Genomic DNA, 14,834 nt, shown 5'->3' on the forward strand with positions numbered 1-14,834 from the left:
TAAAGGTAAAAGTATATCTCATTGTTTTTTCCTCCTTGTTATCACTGTCAGATGGCTTCCTTGTTGAAAACTTAGTGGAAAGGAGAAAGCAAAGAATCACCTGTATTCTGACTCCTCAGAAAAGACCATTGTCAGTTAACATTTTTATACCCTTCCCGACTTATTTGTGAGTGTATGTGTAAGGGCGTGTTTAATTTGCAAAGAATCAAGGCCATATTGTATATACCGTTTTAGAATCCATTTCTTTTCCTTACTGGTATAGTGTGACTGTTTCCTAGCATCAGTTCATAGTCTTCTATTGAATTAATCATCCTGCCAGATCTGGGAAGTTGAGGAGTGTCCAGAACAGCAGGGAGTGGATTCCCCGCCCTGGCGTGGCCTCAGGGTTGGGTCGGATGGTTATCTGGAAAGGGTTGCTGCTTGAACCAGTGACTGTGACCTGAGTGTGCAGCGGGCAGGCAGGAGCCTTGTAGGGTGGGGAGCCTCCCGCTCTTATGTATGCAGTCTCCACTCAGATCTCTCTGAGGACACAGCTTGACACCGGACAGTTCTGCCCTGTTTTTCCTGCTTAAATTCTAATTTCCTTGACAAATGCTGCCCTTCTTTGAGGCTGTTGGTTTTCTTCATACATTGAGTGCCTTTTCTTGTCTGCTCATGAATGAAGATTCGTATTGGTGGTTACCAGACCTGGTCACTTTGCAGAAGCACCTGGCAAGTCTATTGAAAACAGATTCCTGGGGCGCCTGGGTGACATAGCAGTTGAGCATCCGACTCTTGGTTTTGGTCTTGGTTGTGATCTCAGGGTCGTGGGATCAAGCCCCCGTGTGGGGCTCTGAGCTCAGCATGGAGTCTGCTTATGACTCTCTCTCCCTTTGCCCCCCTGCTCTTGCACACTCTCTGTCTCTCAAAATAATAAATAAGTCTTTAAAAAAATGTCCCATAGATTCCTAGGATCTTCATAAGTCTAGGGTGGAGCCTGAGAATCTGTAATTGTAAGAAGCCACAGAAGTATTTTGATGATTAACCAGGTTTGGAAGCTATGGATTTAGTTAGCTTTGGTAGCCAGTGTGAACTCTCTTAACATGAAAGCCTTTGCTAAGTTTACCCCTTTGCTGGCTTTTTTCCAGCACGGCAGGTAGTCCCTGGTTTTTAGGAGTTGGCTTTGCCCTGGTAGGACCAGATGAAAGTGTTGCCAAGCTGATGGTTTACCAAGCAGTAACATTTATTTATTTATTTATTTATTTATTTATTTATTTATTTATGCATGTATTATTTTTAAAGATTTTATTTGTTTATTCACGAGAGACACACAGAGAGAGGCAGAGACACAGGCAGAGGGAGAAGCTGGCTCCATGCAGGGAGCCCAATGCGGGACTTGATCCCAGAACGCCCTGAGCCAAAAGCAGATGCTCAACCACTGAGCCACCCAGGCGCTCCCCCAAGCACAAACGTTTAAAGGGAGTTAAATTTCCAGGATCTCTGGAATTATAAAGAAACAAAATTGTTTTCCTTCCAGAGAGAGTACTGTAGGCATATGTTGAGGTTTATGTAGTGTGTGTGTATGTATGTGGGCGTGTGTGTGTGTGTGTGTGTGTGTGTGTGTGTGTACAGGGGTCCAGTGCCTTGTCCCCTAGTAAGAAGCATGTTCAAGTAACATTAGTTGGCCACACACTGACTTCTTTTTTTTTTTTTTTAAAGATTTCATTTATTTATTCATGAGAGACACGGAGAGAAAGAGGCAGAGACACAGGCAGAGGGAGAAGCAGGCTCCATGCAGGGATCCTGACGTGGGACTTGATCCTGGATCCCTAGGATCACACCCTGGGCTGAAGGCGGCGCTAAACCGCTGGGCCACCGGGGCTACCCCACACACTGCCTTCTAAGGAAGTGTTCTGGCTGCAGGAGAGGGGAGTCTATAAACCAGGCCTAGAACCCAACTCCTCCAGGGATGACAAACGTGTTTTCTGTAGAACAGATGCCAGCCGGCTGCTGTGCAAGTTGGGCAGCGTGAAGCAGGGCCCTGAACTGGAGGCTGCGATCTGGCCTTGCCGGCTGCCCCTGACTGGCCTTGCTGCTCTGAGCCTGGGCTGGTCCCCAGGCTTGGCCAGAAAGCCCGTCCAGCGACTTCTCAGGAACCCATCACTTGCTGGTCGGGGCCCTCGGTATTTATTGTCATTCCTGTCATTTGGGGTCTGTTTGTGTGGGAGCTCTCAGAAATTCTCAGTTTCTGGCCTGTCAATAGCCCTTTTGTTCTCTTTTCCCATTCTGCTCAATTTTTTAAAAATCCTTTTTATTCAGAAAAGTGTCCCTCCCCCCCCCCATAACATGCAGTTCAGTGACTTATCACAAAGTAAATACCTGCGTATGTAACTTGTACGGGGGGTGGGGGTGGGGAGTGGGAGGCGGTCAAGATGACCAATATCCAGAAGCCTCATGTTTGATGTTTGCAGTTTTCTTCTTTATCATTCAGCTCAAAATAGTTTCTTATTTTTATAGCCATACTTTCTCAAGTCTTTAGGTGATTTGGAATTGTGTTTCTTAATTTCCAAATAGTGGAGATTTTCTTTTCTTTTTTAAGAATTTTATTTATTTTCTCATGAGAGACACAGAGAGAGAGAGAGAGAGGCAGAGATACAGGCAGAGGGAGAAGCAGGCTCCCTGCGGGGAACCTGATGCGAGACTTGGTCCCAGAACCCTGGGATCATGACCTGAGCCACCCAGGGGTCCCAAGTTGTCAGTCTTTCTTTTATATATTTTGAAACAATAGAGTGTACAGATTTAGAATTACTATCTTAGTAGAGAACTGAAACTTTTATTACTATGAAGCCTTCTCTTTATTTCTAGTGGAGAAAAGTAGGCCTTTCCTGATGTCAAAATAGCTTCCCAGCCTTTTGGTTAACAATGAATTTGCCTGGTGTACCTTTTTTCGTCTTATTTCCATCAGTCTTCCTGTTTCCTTCTGTTCTAGGTGTGCTGTGCCTCTTACAAATGGCAGGCACAGAGTTGTGTTTTTGCTGCATGATGCAGACCCAGGGTGATACCTTCCTTTGAAAAGATATTTGCTTCTGTCAGGGGCTTGAGGTCATTAGTGATCCGGGATAATGGTACTGTTAGGGATTGGGATCATCTGATGTTAGGCTGCAGTCCCTTGAGGGCCGTATTCCCTGCAGAGCAGCCCTGGAAGGTTCCAACCCCAAAGGACCCCACTCTTGACAGGCCCTGGTCTCCAACACCCGTTCCTCTCACCCTGTGAGACAGACAGAAACTCCGCCCAGCTTCTCAGCCTCCCTGTCATCTCTCTGGAATTTGAAAACACCCTAAGGAGAGAATTAGTCCAGAAAACATTAAACTTCATTCCACAGAATTCCCTCCTCCCAGAGCCTGCTCCCTAGTTCCTCTCTGTCCTGTTGTATCTCCAAGAAACTACTTCTAAATGTTTTGTCTGGCTCTTCTAGATTTCCTCAGTGGACCTGTCATCCTAGAAATAGAGGTTCCCTAATGGGTGTTTTCTAATTATTCTGAGTCGTTTTTTCTCTTTTCATCTCCTCTCCTTTCCTCCCTCCCTTCCATCCTTCCATCCACCCACCCACCTTGCACCCTTCCAATCCTCCATCATTCCATCCTTCCTTCCACTCTTCCACCCTTCCTTCAACCCTTCCATCATTCCATCCTTCCTTCCATCCTTCCCTACACTCTTCCACCCTTCCATCCTTGCTTCTACCCTTTCATCCTTCCATCCTTCCACTCTTCCATGCTTCCATTCTTCCTTCCACCCTTCCACCCTCCACCCATCCTTCTACCCTTCCACCCTTCCATCCTTCCTTCCACCCTTCCACTCTTCCATCCTTCCTTCTACCCTTCTGGCCTTCCATTCTTCCTTCCACCCTTCCAACCGTTTATCCTTCCTTCTACCCTTCCACCCTTCTACCTGTCCTTCCTCTCTTCCATCTTTCCTTCCATCCTTCCATCCTTCCAAACTTCCTCCCTCCCTTCTACCCTTCCACCCTTCCTTCCACCCTTCTACCTGTCCTTCCTCCCTTTCACCCTGCTATACCTGTCCTTCCTCCCTTCCATCCTTCCTTCCACCCATCCATACTTCCTTTTTTTTTTTTTTAAAGATTTTATTTATTTATGAGAGAGAGAGAGAGAGACAGACAGACAGACAGACAGGCAGAGGGAGAAGCAGGCTCCATGCAGGGAGCCCAATGTGGGACTCAATCCTGGGACTCCAGGATCACACCCTGAACTGAAAGCAGGTGCTAAACTGCTGAGCCATCCAGGGATCCCCTTCCTTCTACCCTTCCATCCTTCCATCCATCTTCCTTCCATCCTTCCTTCTACCCTTTCATCCTTCCTTTCACCCTTCCAAACTTCTTCCCTCCCTTCTATCTTTCCACCCTTCCACCCGTCCTTCTACCCTTCCACTCTTCCGTCCTTCCTTCCACCCTTCTAAACTTCCCCCCTCCCTTCCATCCTTCCATCCTTCCATTCTTCCACCCTTCCATCCTTCTTTCCACCCTTTCATCCTTCCTTCCACCCTTCCCCCCTCCCTTCTTCCCTCCATCCCTCCATCCTTCCATCTTTCATTCTACCCCTTTCATCTTTCCATCCTTCCCTCCACCTTTCCACCCTTCCATCCTTCCTTTTTCTTCCTTCCATCCTTCCTTTTGTCCTATCAGTGGGAATGTCTTCCATTTGCTGGGTGCTCCACGTGTATTCATTCTCAGTTTTATAAGAGGCCTGCCAGAACTGTATGGTTCTTCTTCTTTCCATTGTACAGATGAGGAAACAAAGGGGTAGTGATTCAGGATCATCAATGTGGAACCAGGATCCAAGCCAGGTCATACTGACTCTAAAACCCTCGGTTTGCTAATAATTCCTTCCGTGCTTCCTCCCTGGTGTTTTCCCAATTAGACTTGTTCTACTGGAAAACTTTGATAGTGAAAAAATAACACACTGTAAAACATAATGAAAAGAAATCATTGACTTCACAGTGTGGCTTGGAGCCATCAGCAAGGATGTAACAGGTGTTCATCATTGTAAAATAACATTTGACTATGGAGAAGTTTGTAGTATAAGATAGGTAAAGGTGGCAAGAGTCATTTCTAAATTGCGGCAAAACTGACAATTTTAAAATTCAAGTTGTTATAGTAAAATTTAAAAGAAAATCATAAAAGGCAGAATAATGTGAATTTTCTGTATGTTGTGTTTGTACATGAATAGGTATAAAAGAAAATCGTTTGCTCTGAGGTTGAAGCCTTTTCATGAATGTGCTGGGCTGTTCATGGGTTAACGTGAGACGATTCCAGATTTTGCAGTTGAATTGGTAATGAGTACAGTTTCAATCTATCAGAATTCTTTGTGGAGAAAATCAAGGATCTCACAAATGGAAAGTCTTTTGTTTCCTTAGTCATAATATACTGATTTATCTTAGAATTATATTTTCTTAACAGTTTTAAAAATTGAAGAATTGCCTCGGAGTTGATATCAGGTTTATGTTACCTGACTACAGAGGCAATCTGGAGACATATTCATTATCTGATGCTTCGTAGCAAAGTACCCCAATACCTATTGGCTTAAAAAGCCCAAACATTCATTATCTCCCAGTTTCTGTGAGTCAGGAATTTGGGAATGGCTTTGCTGGGTGGTTTTTGCTTGGGGTTTCTGCTGCCAAGATGTTAGCTGGCGAGAGCAATCTATTCCTGGAACTAAAAAACAGCTTGGGAAACCACATTAATATCAGGTTTCACAGGAAGTAGAGAGTCAGAAGAGAGGAGTCGCACTGACCCGTCATCATCTCTCTCCCACCACTGTAGCCCCCGATCCCCTGGGCTCTGCAGGCCTCCTTCTGCCAGCAGGCACCAGCATAAGTCAGGCTGTTTCTCCAAATGGAACTCAAGATTCTCCTTCTTCAAAGGAACAGACACTTGCAAGGTTCCACAGGGCTGCATCCCCAGAGCTGGATGGTTCCCATCTCCCCAGCGCCCCTGCAGCATACCCTTTCTCCTGTAGAGGGCAGAAAGTGAAATCTGTAAATGTGTGAACCCCTCTCTGAGCCGTGTTCAGGCTGCCCTGTGGGTCAGGCAGCCCAGGATCGCAGAGGGAGGGGTGCCTGACAGCCGGTTGGCTCCTTCCCGCTCTCTTGCACACACAGCTTGAGGTACAGACCCATCTCCACAAATCAAGGGGGAATCTGTTGAGTGTTGGTGGCTGGTGAGGCTACATGGAGACCCAGCCTCCTTTGTACATTTGTCCTGACATCGTCCCCCTTTCTGTGGCTCTCAACACATGGTAGCTCCTAAATGGGGAATTGCTTTTGAGGTGAACTGGGTTTGGGGATGACTGCTGCTTCATAGCAGCCAGGCCATGAGACTCTCAAGAGATGTATCCTCTGCATACTCCAGGGTGACGTGAGCTCCCTCTAGGACATGTTCCTGCTGATCCCCGAGTCCAGCAGTGGTGTGCGGGCCCTCATCTTCTTTTTTTAAATTTATTTTATTATTTTATTTATTGATACACACACAGAGAGAGAGAGAGAGAGAGAGAGAGGCAGAGACATAGGCAGAGGGATAAGCAGGATCCATGCAGGGAACCCAACATGGGACTCGGGACTTGATCCTGGGTCTCCAGGATCACACACCCTGGGCTGCAGGCGGCGCTAAACCGCTGCACCACTGGGGCTGCCCTCTTTTTTTTTTTTTTTAAAGATTTATTTATTTATTTATTCATGAGAGACACACACACACACACAGAGAGAGAGAGAGAGAGAGAGAGAGAGAGGCAGTGACACAGGCAGAGGGAGAAGCAGGCTCCATGCAGGGAGCCTGACGTGGGACTCGGGACTCAATCCTGGGTCTCCAGGATCACACACCCTGGGCTAAAGGCAACGCTAAACCGCTGAGCCACCTGGGCTGCCTGGCCCGCCCGGCCCTCATCTTGCTTCATTTTCTGAGTATGTCTCTGCCTGGCTGTGTCCTGAGAGTCAGAATTTGTCTTCCTGTGGTCCTCTTATAACAAACAGAGTAAGGTCTGCCAGCTTGAATTTCTTTTGCTGGTTTCCATGCCCTTTTATCTACAGGACCCAGTGAGTCTGAACCCCCCTAGGTCCCATGCCAGCAAAGTCTGGATTCAGTGCCTTCCCTGTGCCTTCTGAGGCTCACTGTCACCCAGGATTTTTCCTGTCACGTGTGTCCCTGTCTGTTCTCCCTTTGTCTCTGGGCCCTGGCTCCCATGCACTTCTACAGCCTCTCTGGGTCCCCGTCACCACCTCCCTGTGCAGACAGAGTGCTCAACCACAGCTCAGTGGGACTTGGCGGGGGGATGGGTGTGCCCTCTCCAGGGCCCCTGAATACCCTGGTGAGAATGGCTTCAGGCCCTGTGGCCTGGACATTCCTGGTACTGTCATAGGCCACTTGCTGGACCTGGGCAGAAAGCGGGGATAGTGACCAGATCAGAGATTCCAGGGATGGGTTTTTCAGATTGGCTGAAGGCCCCAGGGTTTCAGCCTGACTTCCCCTCTACCCCGTGGTTTATTTCTTGAGACTTGGGACGTTTCTTTGAGCCTGCCCTCTTTTTGGGTTCTGAAGCAAAGCTATGGCACCTTGTCCTGTGCCTGATGGCTCCCTCTGCTTCCAAGCCCCAGGGTTGCATCGGCAGGTACGGTGGTGTCCATTAATGGCTCTAGAAGACCGGGTCGGTGTACACACAAGAGTGCTGGAGTTGGGACAGCATCTGGTCTCCCATTCTAGCCTGCCTTACTTGGGTCATTCTGGGTCCAGGGCAAGTCACCTTTCATATCTGGGCATGACTGTTCTGGCTCCCAGTCGAGGAGGCTGGGCAAGATGACTTCAGGGCCCTTGAGACACATTGATTTGATGGAAGGGGCTAAGTGGGGGAGGCAGAAGGAACAGGTGTGGCTGAGTGGGCTAGGGGTGAGTAGGGGCAAAATTCTTCATTTTGCCCTTATCTGTGAGCCCACTGTTGGGCTGGAGGAGGGTGTGTGCTGCACTGGGGGCCTGAACCTCGGCTGTGGGGCTTGGTTTCTCTGCTGTAACAGGATAGAGGGCACGCTTGCCATCCCTGAGGAGGCCTGCAAGGGGTGCTGGGCAGTCTCCTCTGACTTCTGAGTCAGTCTTTACTCCAGGCCTGTCCTGTGCTCCAGCTACACTTTTGGCCTTGGCCATGGCCCTCCAAGTCACACTGGGCTGTGAGTTCCCTGTGGGTGGGCACCGGGCCATTCAGATCTGTCCTTTCTGACTCAGCGCCCCCCATGCAGGTACCTGGCTAATGTTTGTCGAATGGAACCAACGGCCATTTGTGCTGGGAGATTTCTCCATCCTGATTTCTGTAAATGGGTTGTTGGTAGGTGATGGTGTTGCTCAGCACAGTGGCTCCCGCAGCTTCGGAAAGCCAGATATGTTCAGGCCAAAGCTGCCTTTGCACTGGTGATAGTTTCAGAAGAAACGTTTAGGGTTAAACACAGTGGCCTTTGGGTTGATGAGATGGGATCTGTGACTGCTGGCCACTTCTGTCTGTTTCAAAGCCTTTTCCTACTCGACACTGGATCCAGCGTAGTTTTTGTAGGAGATTTCTCAGCTTGAGGGAACCCCAAAGTGGTAATCGCTCAGATCTTGAGCTAATAATACCATGGATTCTCTTGGTGTCTTTCATCCAATGACCTCCTCACCCTGCAGTGTTATCTGATCCACACACAACTTGGCAAGTGCAGACACCCCTGTTATTAGCTCCACCTCACAGCTGGGGACAAGGTGTCTCTGAGAGAGAGGAGAGTAGTTGGTACTGGAACAAGAACAGGCCTCTGGGCTTCTGAGATCTGTGTCCTGGGCAGGAGAGCAGTAGGAGTTTCTGATGAACGAGGGTTTGCTGGAATCTGGGTTATTTGGGTTTGCAGTTTAAACACCCCCAAAATGTGAGGGACAAGTGGTTTCTAGGCCCCAGAGGTTAGGGAACTGCTCAGAATTTCCTTCCTTTCTGTTCTCCAAACCTTGCCTGGCCTTCCTCCAGCCAGCAGCGAAGCACAAGCCCCAGCCCCAGTCCTAGTTTCATGGGGCATGTCCAGAGATAAACATTTGGGATGTTGAGGAGATGTCTCACTGTGCCTGCCAGGAGGAGTGGTGATCTAAGAGGACACAGCCTGGAGATTGACAGTAGAACCATGTCTGGGGAATACAGGTTACTGAGAGGCCACTTCTGGCTCAATATAAGATGGAACATTGAACAATCAGAGCTATCACAAAAGAAAAAGCGTTCCCATTACAGGAAGTGAGATCCCCGTCACCAGAGGTGATCAAGCAGAGGCTGAGGACTGTAAGACAGGGTTGTCATGGATGCAAGGGCTTTCCGGTTGATGTGTGGAGTTGCTGCAGGCTGAGAGGGCCTGCCCTGTCCTCCTTGCCTCCCCAGTACGTGTTCACCAGGTGGATTGAGTTCATTGGCTTCTTGAGGTTCCAGGAAGAGTCCAGTGGACTGAGGAAAAATTGTCAACATGTCAGTGAAGAAGAGAAGCATGATCCTTCTGTCCATGCTGAAGGGCCCACTGGGCATCTGTGAGGAAGACTTGATGTTTTATTTTGTTTTGATATTGTCTTTAAAAAAATTAGAAAACCCAGGGGGAAAACTGACTCCTCATTCTTCACCTGCTTTCCAGCCCTGGCCCTTCCATTATGGTTACATTTACTCCTCCTTTCGTCTCTTCCTTCTCTCTCCCACTGCCCTTCCGTTCTTTTTTCATTTGCTCTTCTTATTTTTAATTTTTATTTTTAAAAAGATTTTTTAATTAATTAATTTGGAGCTAGAGTGAGAGAGCAGAGGGAGAGGGAGAGAGAATCTCAAGCAGACTCCCCACTGAGCGTGGAGCCTGACTTGGGGCTCCATCTTACGACCCTGAGGTCATGACCTGAGCCAAAATCCAGAGTCAGACGCTTAACCAAATGAGCCACCCAGGTGCCCCCACTTCTTATTTTTAATTATAGAAGTGCTATAGTTCATAAAATTTGTGTTGTTGAAACAAGTGATAAAGTCCTCTTGACTTCCCTCCCTCCAATTCTAGAGGTGATCTTTGTTTTTCATTTGGCATCACGCACGCGCACACATGCACACAGAAATATATAATATGTATATTGTTCTGCAATTTGCTTGGTTCTCTTAAAAACTTATTGCAACAATCTTCCCCTGTCAGGACATATAGAGCTCCCCCATTTTTTTGCAATAGCCCCTATTATTCCAAGCACAGCCAGAGATGGCTCATTTAACCATTTTTATATTGATGGACATTTCAGGTGTTTCCAATTTGTCCTTATTTTAAACAGCACTGGAGCACCAGCCTTATGTGGTTTTTGTCCATAATAGTTACCTGGGAGAAGAATTGCCAAGTTGAAGGACATGCACAATTAAATTCTAATAGCTAGGGCACCTGGGTGGCTCAGTGGTTGAGCATCTGGTCGTGATCCCTGGGTCCCGGGATCGAGCCCCACATCGGGCTCCCCATAGGGAGCGTGCTTCTCCCTTTGCTTGGGTCTCTGCCTCTCTCTCTGGCTCTCATGAATAAATAAATAAAATCTTAAAAAAAAATTCTAATAGATATTGTCAGAACTTACCCTCCATTATACTTCTCACAGGGTCTGAGAGTATGTGTTTTCTTACATTTTTAGCCAACATTTGACGTTATCTTTTTTTAAAAAAAGATTTTATTTTATTATTATTATTGTTTTTTAAGTAGGATACATGCCCAGTGTAGAGCCCAGTGCAGGACCTGAACTCCGTCTCTGGAGATCAAGACCTGAACTGAGATCACGAGTCAGAAGCCCAACCGACTGAGCCATCCAGGCGCCCCTAAAGATTTTATTTTTAAGTAATCTCTGCACCCAACGTGGGGCTTGAATTTACAAACGAGACCAAGGGTCGCCTGCTCTACCAACTGCGCCAGCCAGGAGGCCCAACATTATCTGTTTTTTAAATGATCTGTCAAGCACATTGATAGAAAATGGTATTTTTTAAAAAAGATTTTATTTATTTATTCATGAGAGACGCAGAGAGAGAGAGAGAGAGAGAGAGAGAGAGGGAGAGACACAGGCAGAGGGAGAAGCAGGCTCCTTGAGAGGAGTCCGATGTAGGACTCGATCCCAGGACCCTTGAGCCAAAGGCAGACCTCAACCACTGAGCCACCCAGACATCCCAGAAAATGGTATTTTATGTTATCTTACATGTCCCAGATCTCTTTGAGGGCGAGCCTCTTCTTGTACATTTATTGGCTGTTTTGGCTTCTCTGAATTTCCAATGTATGACCTTTGTCTATTTTTCTATTTTGTTGTCTCATGACTTTATGATACCTTTCATTGTAATGGACATTTAAAAATCATATGGAGTCAGAGTTGTCTATCTTTTCCCTTGGTGCTTCTGCATTTTGTGTCTTGCTAAGAAGGCCTTTTTCCAAGCTTATAGACATGCTCAGAGGCTTTTCAGCGTGCTCTAGTCCGGGGCTCCTCAACCTTTAATGGACCTGTGCCTCCCTGGGGATCCAGTCAAATTGCAGATTCTGGTTCAGTATGCCTGGGGTGGGGCCTGTGATTCTGCATTTCTGAGCGTCACCCAGATGCTTCTGATGCTGGTGGTTCTCGAACCACACTTGGGTAGTGTGGCTCTATGCCAACGGTTGGTTTCTCTTTCGGGACATTGGAATTCTGCGGGATGGTCCGGGATGGTAGCACGGACTCTGAAGGAGCTCTCTGGCCACGCCTGATCTCTTTGCCTTTGGTTTTCCCCCAAATCATCTGTCGTTTTGTCCTTGTGTTGTGACTGCCTTTCCAGAACACAGCTAGCTGTCAGTCACAGTGGAGGGCTTGTCCTGACCTCCCCTTGGGCCCCCATGGACTCCCAACCAAGGCCCAGGATCCTTGACTCTCCCATCTGGGCTCGTTGTGATGTGGTTGCAACAACTTTTCCAGATGTCCCACAGAGAGAGCTCTCCAGCGTTAACCTAGGCTGCCTTATAAAGTAATGAGCTCCCCATCACCAGAGAGGGTGTAAGCCCAGGGTGGAGAACCACTGCTGGAGGTATTGCAGAAGGGACTCTCGTTGCGACAAGGCTAAGTGGCTTCTGAGCTGCCTTGCAGCCCAGAGACTGGATGGATCTTTGAATCACTTTCCATGAACAGAAGAGCATTCTCATCGCTGCTACCCCATCTTTCACCCAACAAGGAGATGAGTTGACGTTTCTTTTTTTTTTTTTTTTTAAAGATTTTATTTATTTATTCATGAGAGACACAGAGAGAGAGAGAGAGGCAGAGACACAGGCAGAGGGAGAAGCAGGCTCCATGTAGGGAGCCTGATGTGGGACTTGATCCCAGGTCTCCAGGATCAGGCCCTGGGCTGAAGGCGGTGCTCAACCGCTAAGCCACCCAGGCTGCCTGGTGATGTTGTTTCTGTTGTTTCCTTAGGTCAGCTGAAGCTGTCGATCGATGCCCGGGACCGGGTTCTGCTGCTCCACAGTGAGTATGAGGCCAGGCGAGGAAGGTCCTCTGTGCCACTCAGAGGATTTTGCACTTTACCTGTCCATTTATGCATTTGTCTGTCCTTTCACCCAGCACAAAAGTAGTTACTGAGCTCCTGCCATGGCCTTCGCTGCCTGGACCCTTCTGTTTGGCCCTGTAGGCCCTGCCCAGCTTTCCAGCCTGAGTGGTTCTTGCTGTTGGAGTCTCCCTGTGCCCTCTTTCCTGTCCTGTTATGTGCACCCCCTTGAGAGCATCATGCTTGCTCATGCCTCTGTGCCTTTGCACGTGCTATTTCTTGTGTCTGGAGTCACCTGTCTTCTTTTTGAATTCCTTTTGAAAAATAACCCTCCCTCCCTCTGATTTTGTAAGAAACATGCCTGCCTTCATCATCATTAAGACTCAGGAAGGAAGGCTCATTTGGCTTCATTTTTTCCCCCTCCAAGAATTACCCCCTGACCTACCTAAGTGCGTTGTGTCCTTTTCTGTGTCCTTGTCACAGCCCTGACTACACAGTGTCATTCTGGTCTATACAGGGAGTGCAGTGGGGCAGCAGCCATGTCTGCTCCACCTGCACTGGGGCCAGGGAGACCCAGGGTTTCCTCAGGCCAGGAGTCTGCCCCCCATGACCACGCCCTCGAGAGGAAGGATGCACACAGGAACAGTAGCTAGGACACCAGGCAGAGTAGACCAGCAGGCGCCTGGGGTCCTCCGGTCCTGGCCTTGGGGGGGCCCAAGGTGAAGTTCCCAAGGACCAGCAGAGGGGGGTTCTTTGCCAGCCAGAGCCTGACTCCAGCTGTGCAAACAGATTTTGCAAAATGCATCTTGGCCTCCACCACTTCATTTGTCCTGCACAGTTTGCTTTGGCTTCACCCCAGTCTTAGGGCTCTTCATCCCTTCCAGCCTGTTCTCTCTCTCCTTTGGCTTTCATAGGCTTCACGCCTCAGACTACGGGAGCCCCGTCCAAGCCAGGTCCAAGCCAAACCCTAGGGCTCAATCCAAACTGGACAGAAAAGAAAATAGCAAAGAGGCTCTGCTTCTGTCAGGCCTGCTGTCTGATTCCTGCAGACCTCAGGCAAATGGGCTGTGCTCACGTTCAGGAGCAGGCTTGCACCTCACCTCCCACCCACCCCTTGCTTTTTTTTATTATTATTTTTTGTCTAGCCAGCCTTCCTTGAGCAGTTAGTTACTTGCTTGCCAGGCACTCTGCTCAGCACTGTAGACACATTATCTCATTTAACCGGCACAACTACCATGCGAAGTGAATGTTGTGGTCACTAACCCATTATTATCACTTCTCCATTGAAAAAATAGCAAATTCAGTTGCAGAGAAGCAAAACCACTTGCTCAAGCTCTCATGTCTAGTAAGTGGTGGAGCTGGCATGTGTGCTGGTCTGTGAACCCGGGGCCCTAGGCCATCTCTGGACCCAGGCTTTTACCTGCTGTGCTCTGCTGTCCACCAGCCACAGCGCAGCTGACAGGGCAGGGTAAGTTCTCTAGCCTGGCTTCTCCATCCCAGGAGGCAGCCTCATGTGGAGGAAGGAACAGTGGACTAGGAGTCAGGAGATAGGGATCCAAACCCAGCTCTGTCATCCCCATTGGTCTGATTGCTCTGTGGCTTTGGGCAAATTTCTTACTATCTCTGGGTCCCCCATTAGTCTCATCTTTCCCATTAAATGAGGGGTTAAACTTAATAAATTTGCTGTTCTCTTTCAGTTGTAAGTTTCAAGGAATCGAATGTACCCTAGAATGGCTCAGTGAGGGTGCTGCCTGCATGTGGGAAATGGTGGGAATGAACTAGATCAGAGGGGGGTTAATAGCCAATGGCTGTTAGACACATTAGGGACTAGTGATAATCCTTCCCACCCATCTACCCACCCCAACATTTTCATTCTTTGTTTAGTCATAGAAGGCAAAGGCCTGATGAGCAGAGAGCCTGGCATCTGTGATCCCTACGTGAAGGTATATGATGGGCTGGAGGTGGGGATGGGGATGCTTGGGATCGGGGGGAGTGAGGGGCCATGGCACAAGACTGTGCCCCAGGGTCTCAGCACATCTGTGGGCCTGGGGCCATTCGAAGTGGCAAGGACTGCCTCATTATTTGGTCAGTAGGCATTTTTTAGGTCCTGTGATGAGGTGCTAGCTAGGACAGGCTCCTCCCTTAGCCCAGCTTGGTCCCTAAGGCTTCTTGCAAGAGCTGGAATCTTATGGGTGAGCATAGCGAACGTGTGGGTGATGGAAACCCACAGATAATCCCAAGCCCTCTCTTGAAAAGCAATATTTTCACCCCTCTCCCTGGCAAAACCAGAAGCAAGGTGGCCAGTTTTG

At 48.3% G+C, this 14,834-nt stretch overlaps 1 protein-coding gene across 6 annotated transcripts in view; it reads left to right on the forward strand.

Moving 5' to 3' along the window:
- RGS3 (regulator of G protein signaling 3) overlaps nucleotides 1-14,834 on the forward strand; it is a 137,909-nt gene that overhangs the window by 19,789 nt on the left and 103,286 nt on the right. For all 6 annotated transcript variants that reach the window (XM_049116373.1, XM_049116372.1, XM_049116370.1 and 3 more), the window contains 2 exons: nucleotides 12,456-12,506; nucleotides 14,410-14,468. In XM_049116373.1, the coding sequence (XP_048972330.1) occupies nucleotides 12,456-12,506; nucleotides 14,410-14,468 (110 nt within the window). The remainder of the gene's footprint in view (nucleotides 1-12,455; nucleotides 12,507-14,409; nucleotides 14,469-14,834) is intronic.

Source organism: Canis lupus, chromosome 11 (assembly GCF_003254725.2).
Source record: "Canis lupus dingo isolate Sandy chromosome 11, ASM325472v2, whole genome shotgun sequence".
Lineage (NCBI taxonomy): Eukaryota > Metazoa > Chordata > Mammalia > Carnivora > Canidae > Canis > Canis lupus.